Source organism: Misgurnus anguillicaudatus, chromosome 20, assembly GCF_027580225.2.
Source record: "Misgurnus anguillicaudatus chromosome 20, ASM2758022v2, whole genome shotgun sequence".
NCBI classification, from domain to species: domain Eukaryota; kingdom Metazoa; phylum Chordata; class Actinopteri; order Cypriniformes; family Cobitidae; genus Misgurnus; species Misgurnus anguillicaudatus.
In genome coordinates this window covers 38,571,920-38,598,534 of record NC_073356.2, presented here as the reverse complement: position 1 = coordinate 38,598,534, position 26,615 = coordinate 38,571,920, and the positions used below count along the sequence as shown (strand labels likewise).

Sequence of the window (26,615 nt, the reverse complement as noted above, 5' to 3'; positions counted from 1 at the left end):
TAGACTTTAAAATAATAATGTTTCTAAAAGTCTTCTAATGCAAACTCAATGCAAAGGTCTATGCAAACAGCTTTCAGACGGTTTGAGCGAGTCTCAGATTTTGCCTTTGACTTTGTGTTTTGCATACATGTATGTGTTTGTTTATAAGAGTCATTCAAGTGGATGAGAAGACTTCTGATGTATCAGCTGAAGACGGTGTGAAATCATCTCATCTGCTAAATCTAACTGATGACATGATGAGAGAAGATTATCTTGAACGTTGTTTCTGCTTTATCAAACATTTATTTATAACTTTACTTTACTTCTTTCCAAAATGAGTTTGAATAGAGATACTTTTACATCATTTACTGCTGAAATGATCTTCTTCTGGAGTAAATATCAGTACTTTATTCATATTATATTATCTATATACCTACCTGATTACAAACATATTTTATACTAAAGTGCCTTTTTGTTTGCATTCAATGCTTTAGATTTGTGAATGTGTAAAGAAAATCTTAAAGGGTACATTTCAGAAGACTTTTTTAAGATAAAATATATCTTTGTTGTCCCCAGAGTACATATGCGTGAAGTTTTTGTTTAAAATAGCATATAGATCATTTATTAAAACATGTTAAAATTGACACTTTGTAGGTGTGAGCAAAAATGTGCCGTGACTGTGTCCTTTAAAATGCAAATGAGCTGATCTATGCACTAAATGTCAATGTCATGGTTGGATAGATTAAGGGGCGGTATTATTATTATAATAAGATCCCCTTCTGACATCACAAGGGGAGCCAAATTTCAATGATCTTTTTTTTCACATGTTTGCAGAGAATGGTTTACCAAAACTAAGTTACTGGGTTGATCTTAATCACATTGTTTAGGTTGATAGAAGCACTGGGGACCCAATAATAGAACTTAAACATGGAAAAGTCCCCTTTAAAGATATCTGATGAATGATGCACACAGGATCACTCGATGCGCAGAACACATATTTTGAAATTACGAACCACACATATGACCGGGCTACATGTTGTGAAAGACTTCGCATCATGCACTCTCGAATAAGAAGTCTGAAGGACAGCCACATAAAAACATCACAACTCTGCCATTTCTGTTTGACATTCACTTTATTGTTTAAACAAACTTTACACAAACATTATAGCTTTTTGTTTTCCACAATCATATAAAAATAAAGATGCACTCTAAAATTGCATGTGTTAAAAACAACACAATCAGTGTTATTACTTGAACATTTTGTGTTACTTTTAACACAACTTGTGTTGTCACTTTTATTCATCTTCCCTAACAGAAGTCACATGAGTTTCACATGTGAAATGTTGTGTGTTTTTTTTTATATTTTTTGTGTGAATCCCCTGTGAAATCAGTGGATGGGGCGACATGTTGTCCATATGTGATCACCTTTAAAAAAATTGTCACCACATTATGTGCATGTGATCATATGGGGTTTCACACAAAATTATTTCAAAAACACACATTTCACGTGTGATCACATGTGTTGTTTTTTCATATGTGAAATTCTTTTTTTTTGTGATTTTTCTGTAAAAATAAACACTAATGACACATAATGTGTTAAATAGCATAACACATAAAAATGTGTAAAAATTGAACACATCCTTTTTTAGAGTACAGAACTGTCATTAAACCAGTGCTTCTAAAACTGGGGGGTGCGGAATGGCTCCAGTTTTATAAAATATATAATTTATCAAATTCTGTGTAATTAAACCTCAGAAAAATAAAGCACTACATGGTGTCATTTCAAATGTTTTGTTTCTAAGCTTAAGATGTTTTTTGGGTACACGCCGAAAAAGAAACACAGCAATAAAGAGTCTGTCAGAAGAAATGAAGATACACAGCCTGTTTTCATTGGTGCTTAATAATACACATGACGTTAGTGTTGTGTAGTAGTTGTAAATCGTTGTTGTGCGTTTCTGCGAGTGTATCTGATGATGGGATTGTCAGGTGTGTGAATCATAGTTGTGTAGTTGACAGGAGGGAAGTGTCCATCCACCAGCTCAAAGTCAAAAAGTCTTAATAAAGTTGACCAGATGACTTTAATCTGAACATAAGCGAAATTCTCCCCGATGCAGCGATGACGTCCTGTAAAAGTGAAAACAAAAACAAAATTTTAAACTAGGCCTCCATGATGTTGGGGGGGACTAACATTGCAATGATTTGTTTTTCTCTGCTTTGTATATTGTGATGTAAGAAATACTTTACTAGATTTATAAAAGCTCAGTTGATTAGGAATTAACTTCTATCGTATTTTTCATATAGCTCACTGATTTCTCACAGATACATCTGTGATTTCCTGTCGTCTGAAACCTTTTTAATACAGTGGACCATAATGGAAATATTGTTATTTTTCTGCCTCTTTCCCATTTAACCCCTTAACTGGTTCACTTCATCACTTCAATATTTTGCATGTAAATTATAATCTGTCACACAAAAAACAACAACGATATATCGTTGGAAATATTTCAAAACCTTTTAGCAGTAATAATAATGCAGTGACAGTAATTTATTGATTTGTGACAAGAGTATGCAGCAAACCGTTGACACCTAGTGGCCATTGTTGGTAAAACCACTAAAAGTGTAATACAAACCTCATTTTTATGTATAAATATATACTTAATTGCATTCATTTTATTTTATTTATTTAAGTTAATGTAAACTGCTATAACATTTTTTAATGTACTGTTTCCACCTCCAGTTACTTTTGTGAAACTTTTTAAAGTGTCTTTTTTAAAACAAGACCACATGCTTCTAGACTAAAAAAAATCCCAGTTATCACATTTCCACCTCCCCACACTTAAAAAGTGACTACACCAGTTAAGAGATTCATTCTGCTATAAATGTCAGTGTAAATATATCCAGTAAACATTCTCAGCAGCTGAAAACATTTTGTAGTTTTTTTTACCTTTAAATAATGTATCTAAAATTATTTCAGTGATAGAACAACTTTTAACTGGACAAATTGTACTGTTGCTGCAACCTGAGCAGCCTCCTAGCTGCTACAAGCACACTCTGAAAGGTGGCGGTGGAGGCTAGAGCACACAGCCCCCCCCCTCCCCCTGCCTACAGAAAAGTGTCTGATACCAGGCACTGTTGAGCTTTTCAACGACATGGGGGAGCTGTAAGTCATTTTTACATGGAAACTACATAGTGTTGCTTTAAACTCACCTGCACCAAAAGGAATATAAGCAAACTTCTCTCCGGCTGCAGGGTTGTCGTTCAGATATCGCTCGGGATTAAACTCCAGACGTTCAGACCAGCTATCATAAAGCCGATGGTTAACTGTTGGAGACACGCACACCTGATGTCCTGGAGGGATGGTGTAGTCACCTACAGTCTGTTAAACAGATCACAGATCAGAACTCAACTTACAGGACAGTCAAAAGAAATATGACATTGTGTTCATTGTGTTTGTGTTGATCTTTCACAGACCTGTGGGGTTTTGGCCATTCTCATCATAGTCATTATAGGAGGACGAAGTCTCAATGTTTCCTTCAGACAGCGGTCCAATAAACTCAAATCTTTCAGCTGATCATAAAAAACACAAAAAATGATCTGTTAAAGCAAACTCTTTGCATGTTTCTCTGACAGTGACCTTCAGTGAGTATTTCTTGATGTGTTCACCTGATCATAGTGGAGGGGTGGGAGATCTTCTCCACACACAGTTTTCTGTTCAGTGTAACAGCGTTCCTGCAGAGCTCGGTCACGAGCGAGGAAGAAGCCCATCCACGCGCTGGTGGTAGAAGATGTGTGCTGTCCCGCCAATAACAGACCGATCAACATACCTGCTATCTCATCATCAGTCAGAGAGCGTCCATCTCTACAGAAACACCAAACAGATCGTTCATCTTAATGGACTGACACGTCTTCACACACGCAGTGTGTTCTTCATACTTGAAATCTCTAGTATGCTGGTTAAGATAGAGATAATAACAGTAGTGTGTGACGTACTTGTATCTGGCATCTATGAGTGTCTGCAGGATATCATCTTCTTTCTCTTCAGCTTCTCTGCGCTTCGTGATGACTTTATAAAAGATTTTTTTGATCTCGACGTGCGCTTGATCTCTCCGTCTGAAAACACAGGGCAGAATTACAAACTGTCGTGACCACACGTTTGTCTTTCATGACGTTTACGATGTCTGGCACCTGAAGCTGGGGAGCGGCAGCCATCCGGGCAGCAGCCAGGCCGCATGCGTGAATCCACCGTCCAGATCTGCGTACAGCTGCGCGACTCTCTCATTTAACATGCTGCGGATCTCACGGCCGTGCAGACAACGGCTGGCCGTCAGGATGATCAGCTCCGATAGAGCCTCGAACAGATCTGATGTGAGACAGATGGATCAGGTTTAGTACAGATGAGAGCTGATGTGTATCATTTTGTGAAAACTTGTTTTCTATTCATTAATAATTCAATATGGAGACTTGTTTTAAACAGTTGTGCACTTTCTTTTAATGACATCAATGGTGCAGAAATAAGTTGTTGATGTATTATTTGATTTAAAAATATAGTTTTAAAACATACAGACTAGTTATACTAGTTATAAATTGTTTTGTAAAATGAATGGTTTTGTTTTATTACTTCGCTCTCCACTGTGTCCCCATCGCTGGAAATAATCTTTGGTTTCTTCTTCTATTATTTCAACATGTCTCTTGAATTGAGCGATATTTAGTCCTGTCTTCAACATTTTCTTCTGCTCCAGAAACAGCTGTGTGATTATAAACACATACACAACATTAGACTGTTTATTGTTCATAATGTTTTTAAGTGCAGTGACACACAACTAATGATTTTCACAGGCTTGTGTGTGTGCAGACTACCTAGACAGCATTATACAACATGACTATAAACCTGTGCTGTTCAAGCTCACTAGGACACAGTCAAATGGTCACTGAAGGGTGATCTTACAGGATTGGGCACGTCGTACGCGACCCCCTTGCCAAACACAGGCGTGGTGAGACGCGCGTACACATCCTCTGCATTCAGATCTTCATTCTTGCTGTTGAACATCAACGCCGCCGCGTCGCTGCCCAGCAGATACGTGAAGGTTTTTCCAACCATGGTAAAGCTGACCACTGGACCATACTGCAGAAATAAACATTCAGATCATCAGCGTGAGCTCAGATGAATTATAGGTCTATAGAGATTAGTCCAGGTGTCACTGACCTTCTCATAGGCCTGCTCCAGAAACTCTATAGGACTCCGGCCAAAGGCCACAGCGTGACCCAGGAAAGGAACACTGGACGGAATATGAGGAGGATATTTCTGAGGAAAAGAAAGAATCTGATATTAACTTTTATTATTCGACAGGCAGATATAATTATACCAAACTAACAAACAGATAAAGCTGCAAGATGTATCAAAATATCACAGCATGCATAGTGTGATGGTTTGCAATAGACAGGTAGGCAGACATAGACGGATGGATGGACAGACTGAAGAACACTGATAAATAGACAAACATGCAAACAAACAGAAATAGATAACGTTAGGTAGGTAGGTAGGTAGACAGACAGGTAGGTAGAGAGGTAGGTAGGTAGACAGGTATATAGAATAGATTGATAGATACAAAAATATCAAACACACACGGGTGGCTCGTGAATATACAATAATAGTGTATGACGTCACAGTTTACAGCAATGGATGCTTAAATAAAAACATACTGTGAGGGTCAGATAATGTAAGTTAGTTCTCACTGTATGAAGGTCAGGTATGAAATATACTCACTGTGTTTCCTGTGTTCTGGGCTTTAAACATCACTTTGCTCAGATATCCTACAGTGAGTGTGAACACTGATGTCGCGAGCACCAGTGACGTCAGACTCAATTTCTCCACAGCGGTCTCCAGAACTTGACTGCTCATCTCAAATATCGTCATCTTAATTGTATTATTTCATCAAATAAATAAATAAAAATAAAAAGCTGATTAGGACGCTTCAGTCATACACGTCTGCAATTAAATCTGTGATGTTGACCCGCAGGAGCGCAAAGTGGAACCACGCAGACTTAATTTTGTTTTATAGCGACGTCCCTCTCCTCTCCTCTGCAGCGCATTCGATTAACCGTTCAAAAGGTTCCGCCCCCGCCTGATGTGAACCGCTCGCTCATTGGGCAGTTGGGTTTGTCCGTCAAGTAACTCCATGCTCCGCGTCCGTGTTCTTGTACGCTGATTGGATGGTGTTACCTGAACTGATGTCTGCTTATATGATGTCACCCGCGCTGTGTTTGGTCCATTTGCACGAGCCCACTGGGACTGAGCTTTTCAGAAACTGGCAAATTATTATTTCATTGCTAAATAAAACAATTTTACCGAGATACTATTTGGTGGAAGATTTTTTTTAAATTAGATGCTTATATGTAGCTCAGTGAGAGTAGTTTTTATAAAATATCTTATTACATTAATGTGGAATTAATGAACAGTTCATGATTATAATCTGTTTATAATACTTAGTAAAGTAATTACATTTATGGTTACCTAGCACTAATAAACTAATAAACTAATATACATTATGTATACTTTTAAGACTCATTAAAGATATATAAACCTTTAATAATTACTTTGATTAATATATGTAAAACATTAACAACATTTTACCTTCTATCTTATTAGTGTGCGACATTTAGAAATATTCGTATATAAACATTCACACAATTTATGTTTAAAGGACGCGCTGTTAAAATCCAAGGATTGTAATGTTTGTATTCAAACTTTTATTTTGAAAGAGTTTCTTTACGTCGAATTGTGCGTCTGACGTCAAGTTAGGAGGAAGTGCACGGAACTGTCAGCAGCAGTAGCAGTTTCAGCGTGTGATTTGTGTTTATACATTTAAAAAATGACCGTGTGCAATTTTTTTCTTCAAGGCCGCTGTAGATACGGAGATAAATGCTGGAATGAGCATCCGAGAGGCGGAGATTACAGAGGAAACCAGCAGCCCAGCAGAGGAGGTTAAACACAAACACACACTCTCACTATTCAGTGTGTCATTGATGTAAACAACATTAACTTTGGCATGAATGAGATCAGCTAAATTCAACAGCATTTGATTCCTTAAAACAAGTTCATGTCAATCACTCATCATGTAATAACTCTAAATCTACTTTCCTTTTTGTCTGACATCATCAATAGCTGGAGTGATGTTAGCAAACGCAGTTTCAATAAAATTTAACCTTTGAATTTCTGTATCTTAACGCTGGCCTTTGTGTTTCTTGTATTTCTGGTTTTATTTGTCTACTCTAGACACCTCTCAAGTGTTAGTTTGTTAACTTGTGTTGGTTGTTTCTCTACAGGGTTTGGTAACCGTGTGTGGGTAAACCCATCTCAGCGGTCTGGTAATGAATTCATTCAACCCTCTACATTCTCTCGTGATGGTGGCAACTGGGGCAGAAGAGATGCGAAAAGCTCAGATTTCAGCTTCTCCACCCAGAACAGATTCTCCACACTAAACTCTCAGAATAACACAGATAAAGGTGGACAAACATCAGCAGATGACAATATAAAGCATGTGTAAGTGCTTCTTTAGTGTTTACTATTAATAGTAAGAGGCCTGTCATAGTTTCATAATGAACCAAAATAATTTTTACAGTTTAAAAAAAAAAATGCAACCTTCGGTCCGCTTAACTCTGCTCTACTCCAATCTCCAATCATACTTAGCCCCACATCGTTCTAACCTCTATTTCCGCTTAACTCTGCCCTGCTCCAACTTCTGCTCCCACTTAAACCTGCTCCAACCTCTGCTTCCGCTTAACTCTGCTCAACTCCAACCTCCAATCATGCTTAGTCCCGCCTCGCACTAACCATAGCTCAGCTTAACTCTGCCCTGCTCCAACCTCTGCTCCTGCCTAACTCCGCCCTCCTCCAACCTCTGCTCCTGCTTAACTCCGCCCTGCTCCAACCTCTGCTCCTGCTTAACTCCGCCCTGCTCCAACCTCTGCACCTGCCTAACTCCGCCCTCCTCCAACCTCTGCTCCTGCTTAACTCGGCCCTGCTCCAACCTCTGCACCTGCTTAACTTCGCCCTGCTCCAACCTCTGCTCCTGCTTAACTTCGCCCTGCTCCAACCTCTGCTCCTGCCTAAGGGGCCAGTCACACCAAAAGCGTTTATGGCAGTTGCAGGCGCCTTTTTTTATATGATATTCTATGGGCAGGGCGCGTTTGCGTGCTGTTTATGCGCGCCGAGCGCCTTGCGGTTTTTTGCCGCCTGTCGCACATGCGTTTTTGAAGGAGCGCTGAGAGCGGTGAAGCGCCCAACGTCATTCACGTCTTTCCATTGTCCAATCGAATGAGGGGAGAGGCGGGCCTTACGTTGTGGTGAGGGAAGTTTACAGTTGCTTTGAAGAACCGGACACCACTCGCTCACTCTCTCCTGCGTGTTTGTGCACCTCTCATGCTCAAACAAGGTCAGAGCAAGCGCCGTCTTTTTAAAGTTTCTGCTAATATGACAGTTAACAGTAAAAGAGCGCTCACGCCTCAATATTTGATTGACAAGACAGCTGACTCGGTGGTTGCTTACCAATATGAAAAGCCGCGTCGCACTGCTCTTTTTTTAAAGACGCTTTTGGTGTGACTGGCCCCTAACTCCGCCCTCCTCCAACCTCTGCTCCTGCTTAACTCCGCCCTGCTCCAACCTCTGCACCTGCCTAACTCCGCCCTGCTCCAACCTCTGCACCTGCCTAACTCTGCCCTCCTCCAACCTCTGCTCCTGCTTAACTTCACCCTGCCCCAACCTCTGCTCCTGCTTAACTCGGCCCTGCTCCAACCTCTGCTCCTGCTTATCTCCGCCCTGCTCCAACCTCTTCCTCTGCTTAGCCCTGTCCTACTTCCACTTCGCCTTGCTTCACCCTCTGCTTTTCCATAACCCTGCCCCACACCTATTTACTTTAGAAGAGCTTTATGTCTGCTAGTTTGTTTATGAAGTAATCACACAAATCATACACATTTACCTGTGTGACATTTTACTGCTCTTCAATGTTCTGAACTGAAGAAAATGTTAATGAGCACGTTGTATACTGAACATCTGTTTATTTTGATCTAAAAATCACAATGTGGCTTTTTTAGATTTAATGCAATCTAAATAACAGTATCCACTGCAGTTATCCTTTATTACAGACTCTTGTTCTTAATTGCCGCTTATATAATTATTGCACATAATATTTATGCCCTCTTTGTGTTTTTAATGTATATATTTTGTATTTAAGCGATACAATCCAGGCTGACATGGAGAGCTGGCAGAGTTCTGGTCAGTGGCCGTTTTCATGTTATTCTGTGCTCAGCGCCCAAATCTCAGGTGGGTTTAACAAACAGCTTCAACACAAATTGATCAGTAAACAGTAGAGCTGTGACCAAACATATTGGCACCCTTGCTTTTCTTTTTTCAAATAATCCCATGTCACCCCAACAATGTTGAAAGGAAAATATCAGTTGTTGTTTTCATGTGTGTTTCTGGGTGCAAAAGACAAAAATACACATCTTACATTCTTACATTATATTTTATTGAATTATTTTATTCAGGATTTGTTGAGTTGTGTCCTGAAGAACTGAGGTTGGAATATTACACCAGCAGGGCATCTGGAGATCTTCAGACATATGTAAGACAATGATGTTTATACTTTGACTTCCATGTAGCATCTGCACTTCTGTTTTGTTGAGGAAGTTTTTATTTACACCTATTTATTGATTTATTTAATTTAAATCTAATTAAGAGGAATGCAGATGAAAATAGTCTCTGTTATGTTTGTTATAGATGAACTCCATACAGCAGCTGGCCAACCAGTGGAAGACCAGAGTTCAGGAGCTTAAAACCATGAACAAGTCCACTCAGATGAGTGTGGTAAGGTTATGTTGACAAAACTCAACCAAGTATTTTTCTGGCATCTGTTAGTGACATTCAGTAATGACGGAAACATGGAGAACTGAGGACAGATAAATAAACAGCTCTTCTATAAATCATGTTGTTATGCATGTGATTCTCAGATATCAGAGCTTAACAACTCGAGTCAGACATCATCACACGGATTTGGGTCGTCCAGCTCAGGGTTCAACTCAACATCAGGGTTTGGATCCACGTCAGCAACATCGGGGACAGGGTTTGGATCCACGTCAGCAACATCGGGGACAGGGTTTGGATCCACGTCAGCAACATCGGGGACAGGGTTTGGATCCACGTCAGGAACATCGGGGACAGGGTTTGGATCCACATCAGCATCATCATCAGGGTTTGGAACAGGAGGTGGGTTGGTGGTTGTGCATAAAATCTGAAAATTGTGCAACCGCATCTGAAAATTTCAATCTAGATTTATGTTTAAAGTCCTTGTGAACAGGAACTTTCATATTGTGACATATTTCTTAGTGAAACGAGATATCACATGAGGAATATAGTGGGCATGGCTTTTGTTTTCCACTGTGAATTGATTGGATATAGAAAAGTAGGTGTTCCATTCAGAAATGGAACTCGCTGCAGAGGGGCGGGGTTAACAGATTCCCCGCCCAAGCCATCAAACAGATGTCATCAAAGAATCTCTACAAGAGTGTGAAAGTACACTTTTAGATTTTGATTAAAGTTTATGAAGGCACTTGAATAAAAAAATAATGTTTATAATGAACTCTGCAATATTCCATTAAAAAATATGACTAGTCAGTTTTGATTTCATGGGAACTTTAATAATACTTGAGTATCAAAGGTGTCATGAAAATATATAGTTTGACATAACGTAACTTTTATTACTAAACATTTAAACATTTAGTCCAGACAGAACATTATTGAAACTGAACTACAACAACTTTAAATTACGAAAACATTGAACTTTATTGATAAATTCATTACACTTTTCTGAGCTTACAAGAAATGTACTGCAGCTCATCACAGTGTTTAAATGGTCAAAAATATGCATTATTAGGATTAGAAAACACATTCCTAGATTAAATATATATAATTCATCTGTGCACATAAAGAAAATGAATAAACATCAAATCACAACAACATTAGTAGTCAGAACCCAACCAAATTCAGACAGACTGCATGTCATTTTCTTTTCTAACCATAATATTGTTTTCTCAGGGTTTGGCTCCAGCTCTCAGAGCAGTAACACTTTCAGCTTTGCTCCGCCCAGAAGTGGCTTTGGCACAGTGAATACACAGCAGGCATCAGGGTTTGGCAGCACAGCGGTCGCTCAGCCTCCATCAGCATCCACCTTCTCCTTCGCTGCTCCAGCCACTGAGAATAAACCCAATACAAGTGCACCCGGATGGTCTGCTGGTCCTAGTTTCCAGTCTGCAGGTGCTTTTGGCACAGGGTTTGGCTCATCAGCAGCGAGCAGCGGTGGCAGTTTGTTTGGTGCTGCTGCTGCTGGAGATACTGGGAGCTCTGGTGATGCTGGGGACAAACTTTTTACAGCCCGCAGTGATCTGACAGCTGAAGAACTGAAGGAGTTCACAGCGAAACGCTTTACACTGGGACAAATCCCCCTTAAACCACCTCCAGTAGACCTGCTCATGGTCTAACACTGACTCTGGGGGCTTTGGGAGCAGGTTTAGTGTTTTAAATGCATTGTGAATAAAAATGTTTATACATTGTGTGCTGGTGTTTGAACTTTTACTGTATTTACAGTGAGCCATTATAAACACTTTAACATGTGCTGAACTATTCAGTAATGATGAACAATACTATAAAATTCATGCCATTACCATCATGCTAATAAAAAATTTAGAAAATTCCTTAATTACATTTTTTTTGAAGTCGGCATTTGTTTTAATCATGACTTACCGTGTGTGTGTGTGTGTCTGTGTGTGCATACTAGGAACAGTTCAAAGTGTAAACTAAAAATGATAAAATATTTAAATATATGCAACTCACAACGTTAGCTTTATTTTAAAGGGGACATATCACGAAGATCTGACTTTTTTCATGTTTAAGTGCTATAATTGTGTCCCCAGTGCTTCTAGAAAATGTGACAAAGATAAACCCAGTAACTTAGTTTTGGTAAACCATTCTCTGGAACCATGTAAAAAATAGCTCATTGAAATTTGATTTCTGATGTCAGAAGGGGATCTTATTATAATAATACTGCCCCTTAATCTGCACTATCCAACCATGGCACAGCCATTTAGTGCCAAGAGAGAGAGAGAGAAATTGACAGCACAATCGAGTTTCAATTTCAACAAACCATCATCATGGTGATCAGTGCAGAGATCAGCTCATTTGTATTTAAAAAGATACACCAAAAAACGGCATATTTTTGCTCACACCTACAAAATTGTAATCTTAACATGTTATAATAAATTATCTGTGGGGTATTTTGGCCTAAAACTTCACATATGTACTCTGGGGACACCAAAGACTTATTTGACATCTAAATAAAGTCTCATAATATGACCCCTTTAATAGGATTATCCATTGATAAAGTATTGTGATGGGCATACTTAAATAAAGAACATCTTTCAATAAAGCTTTAAAACTTACCACGATTTTACAAAAGCTTTTAAATAATAAAAATGTATTTGTCAAAGTTACTAAAACATTTGCAAACGAAACTACTTGAAATCCCAGGCGCACCTGCTTGCTTCAGTGTTAAATTCTGTCGGGGGCGGATCCTGAAGCCTTGACGTCAGGGGGAAGGTCGTGATCTGTCCTGTGATTGGTGGAGCCGCAGCGTGCGCTGCTGGAAGCGCGAAACACGGTCGGTAGATCATGGCTAAACAGTGCGACTCGACACCCGGACACGGAGGTTTTAAACACACACTGGATATTTTGCGCTCGTTATATCCGCTCGTACAGACGCTCGAGGAGTTTAGTGATGGCCTCGTGTTCTCTGACGGACGGAAGCCGGTTTTGAAGGAAGAAAGTGACGGCGCGCGCTTTCTCAGCCTCACTAGAGGACTGATGGTATGCGCGCTCACGCCACTGCAGCCACTGCCCTCTCATGTACAGGTAAGTTAACTCGGCATCCAAATACCGCTTAAACACGTAAGATTACATTAGAATTTAGTAAAATACCCCAATGCAAGTGTTAAAAGTGTGAATGTATGTCGTAATACCAAACTGACTCATTTTATGATGTAAATATGAGGTGAGTATGGTAAAAAGACCGACTGACGTCATCATTGATAACAACAGTGCTGCTTGTACTTTTTTGTAAAGTGGATGAAACACATATTGTATGTCGATGTTGTCCATATAACAGTACTTAAAATGTTTTGTAAATATTTAGGTAGAACACACACAAGGTCAAGTGTTTTTGCTCATAAACACAAAATGTATGATAAATGATGTAAATCATGAAATATGAAGGAATGAAACTAAATAATGAAATTAAATATTTCTACCAGCTTCAGTCATGATTATGTTTATATTCCATGTTTTTATTCTTATTTCAGCTCGGCACGCTGCCTGAAGTTTTGGCTTTCTCTCTGAACCACATTAAACGTAAGAAGCAAAGGAACGTTCTGGGATTCGGATATCAGTGCAGCGATGTGTCGGCCTGCTTTGACCCCTTCCGATTTCACGGAGACATTTCCCAGAGCGCCGCCTACATCAGCACCAGTGAACTGTGGAAGAAAATCAACCAGAGGCTCGGGTCAGAGGTCACGAGATACCTGCTGCAGGACTGCGCCGTGTTTGCAACCGTCCCGCCCTCGTGTTTGCTGCAGGTGTGTGGTGAACCCGTGTATGACCGGATGTTGTCACGGCCCTGGTCTGGATTCAGCCTCAGCAATTACTCACTTCAAGTTCCTGTCAAAATAACACGGAAAAATCCCGCCAAAACAACTAATGTTAGGAACAAGAAGAAAATAGTAGAAAAAACTACAAAGAGAGCACGTGATGAAGAGGTCGGACATCAGGATCTCCCTGCAGTGAAAAGACGACGCGTGTCTGCGGAAGCTGAGCAGGGTGACGTTCCCGGGAAAGAGAGAATCCGCCCCTCGGATCGCCCCTCGACCACCCGACCACAAAGCCACGGAGCTAAGAGCTGGAAGCCTGCGGATCAACCCCCTTCTCGCCCCTCTCACTGTTACGTTCGTGTTCCCAACATGCTCTACAATGGGCGGGGCATGAAGGGCTTCCTGCTCAACAGGAAGTTGAAAACAGGTGCGGTTGGGCTGAGGCGCTTGCAGGGGGCGGATCTCATCCGTATCATTTTTCTTGGTGGACAATTTAACCTGTCCAATGAAAAGCCCAGTCCGAAGAAACTTCCTAAACGTTTCTTCGACACCGTACCCCTGTTCGCTCGACTCTTGCGTCGGCACAGGAAGTGTCCGTACACTCTCTTCCTGCAGAGGAAGTGCTCGGTGATCACAGGAAATGAGGACATGGAGTCTCTACTGGGGTCCCACTGCTCGGCATACAGGGTCTATCTGTTTGTGAGGGAATGTTTGCTCTACGTTATTCCAGCTGAGCTCTGGGGCTCCTGTGAAAACCAGCTCCGCTTTCTGACAAATGTAAAGAACTTCCTGCAGCTTGGAAAATTTGAGGGGGTCTCGTTGGTCCGGCTGATGTGGAGGATGAAGGTTAAAGACTGCCATTGGCTGGGACTCAAGAAACGTGTGTTGTTGTGTCAATTCTTTTTGACCGGAGTGGTTCTGTCATTGTTTATTCATCTTCATGTTCATCTAAACCTGAATGACTTTTGAAAGAATCAAAACCGGCGACCTTTTGGTTACAAGTTCTGTGGTGTAAATTAGGGGTGTAAATTGGACAGTTCATTGCGATTACTAAACAGTATTGATTATTTCCGCCAGCGATGCGAAATTTTTTTTTTTGACGATACATCAAACATTTCTTCAATGCAATTACGATTCGATTAATTTATCGATACTTTAATATGACGAGCCTAGTTAAGCAGTTACATTTTTTATAACTCACAAATGCAACCAAAATATAACACATGAACGTTTAAAGCAACACCAAAGAGTTTTTTTTTATAACGTTTCCAAAAAAGTTTGTCGTTCATCCACTCGAAACAGGGTGAACGGCCCTTTCACATTCGCTTCGCAGCCCTCTATTGCACAAAACCGCACTAAAGAAGTTTCCAACCGTCGGGTCACGGTCCTGTAGTTCAAGTGAAAACTACAAAAACTTGCTTTACGGCAGACCTACAATCCAATCAGAGCCAGCTTTGCTGCAGTAGGATAAATTATTTACGAAAGTGGTCATGGACAATTATGCTTCCAACCTGCAGGGGGAGCAAAGAGCAAAAACTTTTCAGTGTTGCTTTAATTAAACTTTTTAATTAAGGCACAATCTCTGTCCCAATTAAGACACTTACAACAACAAACTAAGAAAAAATACACATTTTTAAATTAAGAAAAATAAATAATGAGGTAAAAAATCGTGGACGTTATGTCAAGACATAGATATGTACACTAGATGTCGCCTTGGCTACCGCAGTTCATTGGAACTAATGCGTCAAGTTGAGCCGCCATCTTGAAACAGGGGAGCCCTGCATCAGCGTCATTGTAGGCAAAGGTGTAACGGAAATAAAATCCCCATAAATCAGCATGAATGCGATTTTCTAGTTTTTTTTTTTTTCAACTGTCAGACATGTATTAAGAATTGATTCCAGAAAAAAATGTAAAGTTTTAATATTATGAAAATCTACTTTTTCTACTTTTTATAATGCATAGTGCTAGTAGGCCTAACATCCATACGCAGCACAAAAGTCTGGCATCGTCCATGAATTCGAAGTACAGGCGGAGATAGCAGCATTACCTAGCTACTTCCTATGACAAGACAAGACCTCTCTTCAAAGATGGCGGCGGCTTTGATGGATGCTTAGAACCCTAAGGCGATATCTAGTGTATATATCTATGATGTCAAGGAATGAGGACACGGAGAGTGTCAAAATAAAAGTACCTCATATCCATATTTTATTTGTGGCATCGATGCATCGTATCGTTAGAAATGTAATTGATGCATCTATCCATATCAATGTATTGACACCCTTAGTTTAAAAAGGTTTGGGTGAATATGTAAGGAACAATTGATGACAGGCCATTGAATTATTAGAAAAATAATGCACACCCAAGGTGGTGATGCGGCCACGACGCGAAGCTGTTACACCGAGGGTCTGCGTTATTTTCAAATAATTCAAAGGACCAATTATTACGCTTATTGCTCTGGTGCCTATTTTTAAGACATTTGACAGATTAGGTGTGCGGTTTACAGAAAAATAATCAACACCCAACAGAATACAGCATTCAACAGGCCCGTGGTATAAAATGAATTAAATGTCAGAGTAGGGACGCACGATATATAACTGCTTATTTTTAATATTATCGGTTATCGGTCTGATAGCAAAATTAGGCCGATAAATGAAAGCCGATACATGATGGATTATTTTGGTTTGTTGAACCACTTCACTTGCTCATTGCTGGCCATGTGGAGTTTTGATTGGTGCTTTCTCGTGTTGCAGGCTTAAGAAGAGTGTGCTAGTCTAGCGCAAAGACAAGATGTCTGCGGTCTGCGAGTTTTTCATTGTGAAAATATGAATATTTATCAACCTATAGATATCGGTTATCGGCCCCCAAATTTAAAGAGTTATCGGTATCGGCCAAAATTTCCATATAGGTGCATCCCTATGTCAGAGTCATGTGGGCTGCTTTAATGACATCTTTATGCATCTGGGTTTTTTTTTTTGGACTATGACACATTTATGTCTATGAGAACGTTTGAAGACATGAGAATGAGTGAACCATGACAGTTTTAGTGAATATTATTACTCTTGACATAAATATATCAATGATATATTTTCCCACAATCCTTCAGGTCAGTGTGCGAGTGAACACCGGTACAGAGAGTGGATCTTTGGTCAGTTTGTGCTCTGGTTGTTGAACGGTTACGTGCTCGGTCTGGTTAAAGCTGTCTTCTACGTCACTGAGAGTATGGGACAGAAACACACACTGAGATTCTATAGGAGAGAAGTCTGGACCAACCTACAGCAAATGGCTTTCAGGTGAGACTAAACAACACAGAAAAAGAGTGAAAAGAAATGCATTTCTTTATTTGTGCACTCGTATAGCTTACTGGTAGAGCATTGTGTTAGGTCATGGGTTTGAATCCAGTAAACACACATACTGATCAAATATATATGTGTCACTTTGGATTAAAGCATCTACCAAATGCATCAATGTTAAGGTGAAGTAAATTTACTTTATACTGCATTTGTAAAGATACACAACATTGCACAGTTCATAATGTTTTGCACGCTAGTTTAAAAGTATGCAGGGTACAGTACTGTGTACGTTACAGTATTGCTTTGTTATTTTTTGCAGAATGCATTTGTCGAAAGGCCAGTGGAGGGCGCTGTGTCCTCCCGAGAGCATTACATTCCCAGAGACCAGGATAACATCCCGAATCCGATTCATCCCAAAGGTCAATGGCATGAGACCTATTACACGCCTCACAGGACCCAGAGAATCACTACAGGTCTGAGACCAGTTTTACTTTTATAGGTAATCTTGTTGAATTGATGATTTAATATGCATGCTGTGTCTTATTAAAATATGTTGAGTTAAGCATCACTATTGTTGTTGTTGAGTCAAGTCATCAGAACTCTTACACTGGTTTTGATGGTTTGTGGTGTATAGCATTTCCAGAGTTGTGTGCGAGTCCTGCAGAACGTGTTAAGTGTGTGTGTGAAGGAGGCCCCGGGGCCCATGGGCTCGACAGTGTGGGGTTGGCAGGACATCCACAGAGTCCTCACAGACTTCACCCCTCAACAGAAATGCTCACCTCGCCCTCTCTATTTCGTCAAGGTATTGCGTCCGTCCTCCTATGGCTTTTTAAAGGAGTTGTAATTATATTGACTTTCTGGTCTTTGTGTGTTTGTCAGGTGGATGTAAGCGGCGCGTACGACAGTCTTCCTCACGTTAAGCTGGTGGAGGTGTTGGGTGAAGTGTTGGGTCCGTTTGCACAGGAGAGCTTCTTCCTGCGGCAGTACGCACGCGTGTGGTTCGACCCTAATCGAGGGCTCAGGAAACGCTTCTGCACGAAGGTAAATTAAACACAAAACTCATGTGTTTCAATGTTCAGATGCAATAAAACGTGAATCGTGTTTCTAGGCTGAGACGTCTGAGCCGCTGAACATGAAGGGTTTCATTCTGGATGCGCAGGCCAGCGGGACGCTGCACAATGCCATTCTGGTGGAGCGGGTCAGTACGGGTCAGAACTACAGGGCAACTCCGTGTAAGATGCGATTTTACCACCAGTCCTTGTTATAAAACAGCTGAGAATGAATCAGATGCTCGTGTGTGTTTGTGTGTCACAGCACACATCTGAGGTCCGAGGGTCTGATGTCTTGCAGTTTTTTGAGAAGATGTTGAGCAGCTACATCATCCACCATGAGAAGAAGTGAGATAGTTTCTTCTTGTCTTCATGTGTTCTTCTTCTTCTGTTGGATGTTCTCTGTATTCTTTGTCTTTGTTCTAGATTGTACCGTCAGGTGTGTGGTATTCCTCAGGGATCTTCTGTATCGGCTCTGCTGTGCAATCTGTGTTACGGACACATGGAGAACTCGCTGCTGAAAGGTTTCGATAAGGGCGGGTGAGAGGATCTCTTCTCTTAATCATGTTTAATAAAATAAGTGAAGGATAAAGTCTCTTTCGCATGAGGATACAACTATGATTTATGTCAGGGGTCTTCAAGTTTTCTTCTTCGAGGGCCAGATTTTAAAAATGTAAATATGATCCAGGCTAAACTTTTACCTCTATTTTTTACCTTTTACCGAATTTTTCGGTCTATAAGCTGCGTTTTTTTTTCATGACTTGAGTGGTGCTGCGTTTTATAGCCAGATGTGCCTTGTAGGTCAGTATGAATACATTTTGAAAAGACATCATTACCGTCTACAGCCGCAAGAGTCCGCTATATGCTGCTTCTATATTTATGTAATTTAAGGGATTCAGTGATGGGGAATGACGAGTATGTGAACTTCACGCTAGTTGGCTTGTTCGGTTAAAGGAATAGTCTACTCATTTTCAATATTAAAATATGTTATTACCTTAACTAAGAATTGTTGATACATCCCTCTATCATCTGTGTGCGTGCACGTAAGCGCTGGAGCGCGCTGCGACGCTTCGATGGCATTTGGCTTGGCCCCATTCATTCAATGGTGCCATTTGGAGATGGAGTTGGAGGTGACCAAACACATCAACGTTTTTCCTGTTTGGGACGAGTGGTTGTGCGGGCAAGTTTGGTGGTACAAAATAAAACGTAGCGCTTTTCTAAGCAGATTTAAAAGAGGAACTATATTTTATGGCATAATAGCACTTTTGGGAGTATTTCGACTCGCCTGAAAAGTCCGCTCCCCTTCTCACTCTCATAATGGGAGAGGGAGGGTGTTACTGCGCCGAGTCGAAGTACTCCCAAAAGTGCTATTACGCCATACAATATAGTTCTTCTTTTAAATCCGCTTAGAAAAGCGCTACGTTTTATTTTGTACCACCAAACTTGCTGGTATAACTACTCGTCTTAAATAAGAAAAACGTTGATGTGTTTGGTCACTTCTAACTTTATCTCTAAATGGTACAATTGAATGAATGGGGCTAAGCTAAATGCTATCGAAGCGTCGCAGCGCGCTCCAGCGCTTACGTGCACGCACACAGATGATAGAGGGATGTATCAACAATTCTTAGTTAAGGTAGTAACATATTTTAATACTGAAAATGAGTAGACTATTCCTTTAATTTTAGACTATTCAACCTTCCAGGTAAGTTCTGTATGCTATGGTTTATTGTTTAAATAACTGATAATATTACTTTAACGTACAGACATCTATTCAGCCTGCTGTTCTGTCTGCTATTGTTTAGTTGAATAATTTGCCTCTCCAGATTAAATGTCTGTTCTTTGGCTTGGATTTTGTGAAATAATTCTAAATAAACGCAACGCATTACGCATTTTTGAATGATGCGACTCCGGTGTGGCTTATAGTCTGGAAAGTACGGTAGATACTTTTTACTTGTACCTATATATGTTATAACTTATGTTGTTTTTGTTACTTTTGTTATAGGTCATAAATTAAAAAAAATTACAGAAATCTTTTTTATATTTTAAAAACAATTGCAGTTTAACATTGCTAGAGCCAAATATTAATAGTTCAACTATAAACTTTGCACAAAAAAGTGCAAGTGTAAATAATCAACACACGTATTTTAGTACAGCACTAACTGTTATGCAGAGCTCTTAAACTTATTTTGTTTTTAACTTTAATAAATTGTTAAATTTTAATTATTCACAACATGTCTTCTCCTAAGAACAAAAATTGCACTTCATGTTTTCTTTTTAATATTTTAAAGATAGATCGGCTAAACCGCCTTTCCATTGTACGCGACATTCGGACACGACTGTCAGAGTTCGCCCCCTAGTGGATGTCGTAATGAAATTTCTGTTTAATCGTAAATCTGCCAACATTGGAGAGAAGCTCATTCAAGCACAAGAGCCTTTAATGTCTGAATACATTTATACTTCATATTTTACTTATCAGTAATCAATCACTTTTTAAGGATTCAAGTGTTGCTGATAAAGTTAAACAAAAAAGGCTTAATAATTTTCACACAGTGTTTTGATCTGAACACACTGAAATATATCACGTCTGGTCGGCGTGTCACATTCGGTGTAGTCACATAAGTTAATTTTTTTTATGCATCCAAAGCACAAATTGGATCTGAAACTCACACCTCTGCAGATGGTTGACATCCCACACAGCCCTTTCTGAATCTCTTACGGTTTATCGGCCGTCATTTGTCATGTACAGTGGAAAGGCGGCTTTAAAGTAACCACCCTTAATTTAAATCTGACCAAGATGACCGGTGGGCCGGATAAAGATGATTGGAGGGCCACATTTTGCCCGCAGGCCACCAGTTGAATAGCCCTGATTTATCTTATCACCATAAGTACTCTTGTGATTGTTTAGACAGTAGAACTTCTTTCTTCTTTTATCTGCAGGTGTCTGATGAGGCTGGTAGATGATTTTTTACTCATTACCCCCCATCTGAATAAAGCCACGGAGTTCCTGACGTACGTCTGCATGCGACAACACAAATGCTAAAAGATAAGTGTTGACATAGCAAACATGAGTCTTTGTCTCTCTATTCGTCAGAACGTTGTTGGCCGGTGTCCCCGAGTACGGCTGTAAAATAAACCCTCAGAAGGTGGCGGTTAATTTCCCTGTGTGTGAGGAATGGGAGAGGTCAGGGGTCACCGTGTTTCCGTCTTATTGTCTGTTCCCGTGGTGCGGTCTGCTGCTCGACACGCAGTCGCTGGATGTCCATAAGGATTACTCACGGTGAGTTTGCACCATGTTATCAGGCGGTAAATCTTGACATGTTGATTGTCTTATCTGTGACCACACTTTTATGACAATGATGAGGATTTGACTGCATTCCAGCCTGCACTAAAAAAACCTCATTGTATATCTGAACTGCTTGAATTTTCAACACGAAATGCATTCATCAACAAAGCTTTCCCATTTAAAACAGTTAATGTAATCCTCATTCCATGTTAACGCCTAATCTCAAACTAATCCTGGGTTAATGATTAACTCTGGATAGTCACATTTCTAAAGCAAAAACAATTGTAGCTTTAAATGAAAAAACAAGTTGAATATCTAAATGGTCTTGTCTCCACCCCTTTAGCTATAATGGCCTATCACTGCGCTACAGCCTGACGGTTGGCTCCGCCCACTCTCCAGCCACGGTCATGAAGAAACTGCTGTCACTTCTGAGACTCAAATGTACAGACATCTTCATAGACCTCAGGGTGAGACAGACGCTGATTTCATGACATTTATGAGCAATGTACATTACAGGACCAACAAAACCATGAAGAGCGAACACATTCATCCATAAGTCTGCGTTTCCATTACAGATTTGCCCAAAACTTTAGAACTATTTTCTAAATGTTGACCAAAGACGAATGCAAAATCACAGCATTTCCAAAGTGTATTATCCATATGTTAATGCCAAGGAAATCTCTTTATACTTCACCTGCATCCATGTTTAATAAATCTCTCCTAAAACGTGCTAGCTTACGCTTGTCAACATTGCCTCCGCGGCTCTTTTTTCCTCCAGCTAAGCCCCACCCACCCGGAGACGTTGCAATGTTTACAAACTTTTAAGGGGTCTATAAATATCTGAATATAAAGAGACAGGATGAGAGGAATGAGATGTGTTTAAATGTTGTTAGTGAATGAGATTTTAATCTTTTTACAGATGAATTCTGTGGAGGCTGTTTACAAAAGCTTGTACAAACTCATTCTTCTACAGGCGCTGAGGTAAAACACTTTAAACACACAAACAGAGACACACACACACACACACACACCGACATGTTGGCATACAGTGAGGAAAAAAAGTATTTGAACACCCTGCTATTTTGCAAGTTCTCCCACTTAGAAATCATGGAGGGGTCTGAAATTGTCATCTTGGGTGCATGTCCACTGGGAGAGACATAATCTAAAAAAATCCAGAAATCACAATGTATGATTTTTCAAACTATTTATTTGTATGATACAGCTGCAAATAAGTATTTGAACACCTGTCTATCAACTGTCTATCGCCTGTTTGATGTCGTTATCTGCATAAAGACACCTGTCCACCCCATACAATAAGTAAGAATCCAACTACTAACATGGCCAAGACCAAAGAGCTTTCCAAAGACACTAGAGTCAAAATTGTACACCTCCACAAGGCTGGAAAGGGCTACGGGGAAATTGCCGAGCAGCTTGGTGAAAAAAGGTCCACTGTTGGAGCAATCATTAGAAAATGGATTGACAGCTAAACATGAAAAGTGAAAGGTGAGAAATCAGCCCAGAACTACACGGGAGGAGCTGGTCAATGACCTGAAAAGAGCTGGGACCACCATTTCCAAGGGTACTGTTGGTAATACACTAAGACGTCATGGTTTGAAATCATGCATGGAACGGAAGGTTCCCCTGCTTAAACCAGCACATGTCCAGGCCCGTCTTAAGTTTGCCAATGACCATTTGGATGATCCAGAGGAGTCATGGGACAAAGTCTTGTGGTTAGATGAGACCAAAATAGAACTTTTTGGTCATAATTCCACTAAACGTGTTTGGAGGAGGAATAATGATGAGTACCATCCCAAAAAACACCATCCCTACTGTGAATCATGGGGGTGGTAGCATCATGCTTTGGGGGTGTTTTTCTGCACATGGGACAGGACGACTGCACTGTATTAAGGAGAGGATGACCAGGACCATGTATTGCGAGATTTTGGGGAACAACCTCCTTCCCTCAGTTAGAGCATTGAAGATGGGTCGAGGCTGGGTATTCCAACAAGACAATGACCCGAAGCACACAGCCAGGATAACCAAGGAGTGTCTCTGTAAGAAGCATATCAAGGTTCTGGCGTGGCCTAGACAGTCTCCAGACCTAAACCCAATAGAGAATCTTTGGAGGGAGCTCAAACTCCGTGTTTCTCAGCGACAGGCCAGAAACCTGATTGATCTAGAGAAAGGAGATCTGTGTGGAGGAGTGGGCCAAAATCCCTCCTGCAGTGTGTGCAAACCTGGTGAAAAACTACAGGAAACCTTTGACCTCAAACAAAAGCTACTGTACCAAATATTAACATTGACTTTCTTAGGTGTTCAAATACTTATTTGCAGCTGTATCATACAAATAAATAGTTAAAAAAGCATACATTGTGATTTCTGGATTTTTTTAGATTATGTCTCTCACAGTGGACATGCACCTACCATGACAATTTTAGACCCCTCCATGATTTCTAAGTGGGAGAACTTGCAAAATAGCAGGCTGTTCAAATACTTATTTTCCTCACTGTATGTGGTTTATGGGGAAAATTCCATAGACTCTGTATTTTCTACTGTACAAACTGTATATTTTATATCCCTAACCTGCCCCAGTCCTAACCCTGACCATCACAAAAACCTGTTAGCATTATACACTATTTATGTCCCCCCCCCACACACACACACAGTTCAGAGTCTCTGTCCTCAGACTGCAGCTTTATAAGAAATGATTTTGATTGTTCATTAAATCGTAGCTGTTTTTTAGCAGGTGTATTGTCAGACGTCCATTGGATTCCAGTATGTTGGATTCATATCTTTGGCAAAAGTTTAACAAGTAGAAAGATTTAAATGATTGAGAATGATGTGTAACCTGACTTGAGATGTTTAATGAGTAAATGATTGTAGAAAAACATTCCATTGCTTAAGAAACCGACAGATGAGAAGAAACTTAGTTAATATTCTAATGTTGATGTGAGCGTTGTTTGATTTTTTTTTCTCACTTCAAGATCACAACTACCTCTTCATCATGAGCACAACTCATATTTATGGCCTACAATGCAACCGTGGGCATAAATCTTAACAGTTGGGGGGACAAAAACATTTTTAAGGGGACACAAATAATAAAAAAACAGTACTTGTTAGGATATGTGAACAGAAAGGAAAGCCTATGTTCTTCTTTTAAACCATTTATTTATTGCAATTTTTTAAAAGTTGTTTACAGTCAAGCCACCAAAGCTCGTTGACCTGTTAGTATTGTGTTTATTTTACACTGAATCTTCTGCACAGAGGTTTGTGATATTTCAAAAAAAAAAAAATTCAGTGGAGTGTTAATTGGGTGCAATTTTACCATGGAGCAGAGAGTAAAGGAGAAGTGAGCAGGAAATGGTAAACCTGGAGCGGAGCTGGAGCAGATTGATAATGAAATGCATACTCTGGTTGGTGTTAACATCTGGCTGTGTGTTTGTATTATCAGGTTCCATGCGTGTGTGAAGAGTTTGCCCTTGGGGCAGAATGTGGATGCCAACCCTTCCTTCTTCTTAAAGATGATCTGGACTATGTCTCGAGTTATTAATAAACTCATAAGACACACAAATACAGGTAAGAGTGTAAAGATGCATAAACACAATTTAAGAACCAAGATCCAAACCTTAGGAGGCGTGTGATATTACACAAACAGATGGGTTTTTAGATGCTATAGCACTGTGTTACTTGTATAGAGAACATCAGCCAAGATGATGAAAAAATCAGAGAGAATTTTTTTCCATTTGTTACTGAAAAAACTATCAAACATTAAAAGTCTTCAGTCATTAAAAATCTACACTTTAATATCTCAATCTTCTGTGTATTTTTATTTGTATTAGAAGTTGATCTACATTAGCAACATGCTAATATCAACTCCATTTAATCCCTCAGAATTTAGCAGTTTATGTAGACACAGCTTGTGTGTGTGTGTGTGTGTGTATGTGTGTGTGTGTGTGTGTGTGTGTGTGTGTGTCCTTTAGGTGTGGTTCTGGGTTCATCAGATGAAGCAGGTGTCTTGCAGTATGAAGCTGTACAGTTGTTGTTCTGTTTGGCGTTTGAAGTGGTGTTCACCCGATACAGACTCTTATATCGAGCTCTGCTTCCTTCACTGCACAAACGTAAGCTCAGTGTTTTAGCCAAGTCAAGTGCTTTGCTCACAGATGCATTATGGGTAAAGGCCAATGGTTATCAAACTGCGGGGCATGAGATGGTGCCATGGGGGTGCCATTTTTAAAAATGCATTAATTCATAAATTCTGTGCAATTAAACCACATTAAATAATACAATGTAGTGCTGTTGGTTAGTATTTTTCTTTATTTTTTCAAATTCAAAGTTTCATAACCACTGGTATTTACTAATGAAGCACATGTGAATTTCCTCTTTATATTCAGATAAATGTTTTGTCACATTGTGCTATAGCTGTTCTCTCTGTAGTTGCTAATGATTGGCTTTGTCAGGGTTTAAAGTGTTTAAATGGTTTGTCATTTTAAATGTAAGAGTTAAGCATATGTTGACTGATTTAAAGGCATACACATAAATGTCAGTATTAGTTTATAATGTCCAGTGATTATTTTGTGTTTTGTAGGTAAGAGGCGTCTACAGCGTGTATTGTGTGGTATGAGACTGGCACGAGTCCATCAGGCGGCTACACCCCGAGTCCCTCAAGACTTTAAAACCATCAAGATCTGAAATCATACAGTGAATATTGTGGCTATATTTACAGTGTATTTTGAGACGCACCTCGCTGTAATCGTCTCTTTACTGCAGTCACACGGCAGCCGCGTGTTTTCTGTATGACACATTTACTCTCAGGAAACACTTTTGCAAGTAACATTTTGCTTTTATGCGTCTCATTGCCTGGTGTTGTAAATCGTTAATGGTTTCTCATTAAACTGAGAGATGCAGTGCAGTGATAAGAGAAACTCATAAACTAAAGCTTGTCCGAGTAGAAAGTGCTTCAGGTCTTTCAACTTTAGTTTTTTACACACGGTCAATTTTAAGACTTTAATCTGTAATTATTGTTATGCTGCATGTTAAATGTTAATGCGATGTTTCTACACAGATTTAATTGTTATTTAAGTTATTTGAATGAAAAAAATTTGTTGCGTTCTTTCCCATAAAACTTGATGTATGTTGTGTTCAGTTTGATCAAATCGTATAAAGATCTCTAATGTTGTAAAAGTCCTTTTCTGTCTCATCGACAACTCTTAAACGATTAATCGCATACAAAATAAAAATTTGTGTTTGCAAATATATGTGCGTGTACTGTGTGTAATTATTTTGTATGTATCTAACATTGTTTATATGCACACATATATGCAAACA

At 39.8% G+C, this 26,615-nt stretch overlaps 3 protein-coding genes across 5 annotated transcripts; 2 read left to right on the top strand and 1 right to left on the bottom strand.

Moving 5' to 3' along the window:
* Positions 1–1,353: 1,353 nt before the first annotated feature.
* Positions 1,354–6,026, bottom strand: cyp51 (cytochrome P450, family 51). Its single transcript, XM_055220186.2, has 10 exons — positions 5,744–6,026; positions 5,183–5,281; positions 4,925–5,101; positions 4,598–4,724; positions 4,165–4,339; positions 3,970–4,089; positions 3,643–3,838; positions 3,451–3,546; positions 3,187–3,355; positions 1,354–2,103 (listed from the first exon to the last, which is right to left on the bottom strand). The coding sequence occupies exons 1-10, from the start codon at positions 5,891–5,893 to the stop codon at positions 1,895–1,897; spliced, it is 1,518 nt and encodes a 505-aa protein (XP_055076161.2). The 5' UTR covers positions 5,894–6,026; the 3' UTR covers positions 1,354–1,894.
* Positions 6,027–6,699: 673 nt separating this feature from the next.
* nup42 (nucleoporin 42) lies at positions 6,700–11,583 on the top strand. Of its 2 annotated transcripts, XM_055220188.2 has the most exons (8): positions 6,700–6,960; positions 7,303–7,519; positions 9,210–9,298; positions 9,523–9,599; positions 9,755–9,841; positions 9,985–10,049; positions 10,101–10,240; positions 11,069–11,583. In XM_055220188.2, exons 1-8 carry the CDS (start codon positions 6,849–6,851, stop codon positions 11,509–11,511), a joined length of 1,230 nt encoding a protein of 409 aa, XP_055076163.2. In that variant the 5' UTR covers positions 6,700–6,848; the 3' UTR covers positions 11,512–11,583. The 2 variants fall into 2 exon arrangements, with proteins under 2 accessions (XP_055076163.2, XP_055076162.2); XM_055220187.2 differs by having other exon boundaries at positions 6,702–6,960; positions 9,985–10,240.
* Positions 11,584–12,624: 1,041 nt separating this feature from the next.
* Positions 12,625–26,471, top strand: tert (telomerase reverse transcriptase). Of its 2 annotated transcripts, XM_055220192.2 has the most exons (16): positions 12,626–12,937; positions 13,384–14,548; positions 16,772–16,958; positions 17,278–17,431; positions 17,593–17,760; positions 17,838–17,999; positions 18,067–18,156; positions 18,273–18,355; positions 18,434–18,547; positions 20,945–21,016; positions 21,099–21,284; positions 21,634–21,757; positions 22,210–22,271; positions 24,742–24,866; positions 25,271–25,408; positions 25,876–26,471. In XM_055220192.2, the coding sequence occupies exons 1-16, from the start codon at positions 12,698–12,700 to the stop codon at positions 25,977–25,979; spliced, it is 3,174 nt and encodes a 1,057-aa protein (XP_055076167.2). In that variant the 5' UTR covers positions 12,626–12,697; the 3' UTR covers positions 25,980–26,471. The 2 variants fall into 2 exon arrangements, with proteins under 2 accessions (XP_055076168.2, XP_055076167.2); XM_055220193.2 differs by lacking the exon at positions 25,271–25,408 and having other exon boundaries at positions 12,625–12,937.
* The last annotated feature ends 144 nt before the right edge of the window (positions 26,472–26,615 follow it).

Excerpts from the sequence above, each read along its gene's own strand:
- cyp51 (XM_055220186.2), bottom strand. The coding sequence starts at position 5,893 with ATGACGATATTTGAGATGAGCAGTCAAGTTCTGGAGACCGCTGTGGAG. Across the intron at positions 5,102-5,182 it reads TGGAGCAGGCCTATGAGAAG|TATGGTCCAGTGGTCAGCTT; the intron begins GTCAGTGACACC and ends TTATTTCTGCAG. Across the intron at positions 3,547-3,642 it reads CACCCCTCCACTATGATCAG|CTGAAAGATTTGAGTTTATT; the intron begins GTGAACACATCA and ends TTTTATGATCAG.
- nup42 (XM_055220187.2), top strand. The coding sequence starts at position 6,849 with ATGACCGTGTGCAATTTTTTTCTTCAAGGCCGCTGTAGATACGGAGAT. Across the intron at positions 6,961-7,302 it reads CCAGCAGCCCAGCAGAGGAG|GGTTTGGTAACCGTGTGTGG; the intron begins GTTAAACACAAA and ends GTTTCTCTACAG. Across the intron at positions 9,299-9,522 it reads GCTCAGCGCCCAAATCTCAG|GATTTGTTGAGTTGTGTCCT; the intron begins GTGGGTTTAACA and ends TATTTTATTCAG.
- tert (XM_055220192.2), top strand. The coding sequence starts at position 12,698 with ATGGCTAAACAGTGCGACTCGACACCCGGACACGGAGGTTTTAAACAC. Across the intron at positions 16,959-17,277 it reads CTACAGCAAATGGCTTTCAG|AATGCATTTGTCGAAAGGCC; the intron begins GTGAGACTAAAC and ends TATTTTTTGCAG. Across the intron at positions 17,432-17,592 it reads GACCCAGAGAATCACTACAG|CATTTCCAGAGTTGTGTGCG; the intron begins GTCTGAGACCAG and ends TGTGGTGTATAG.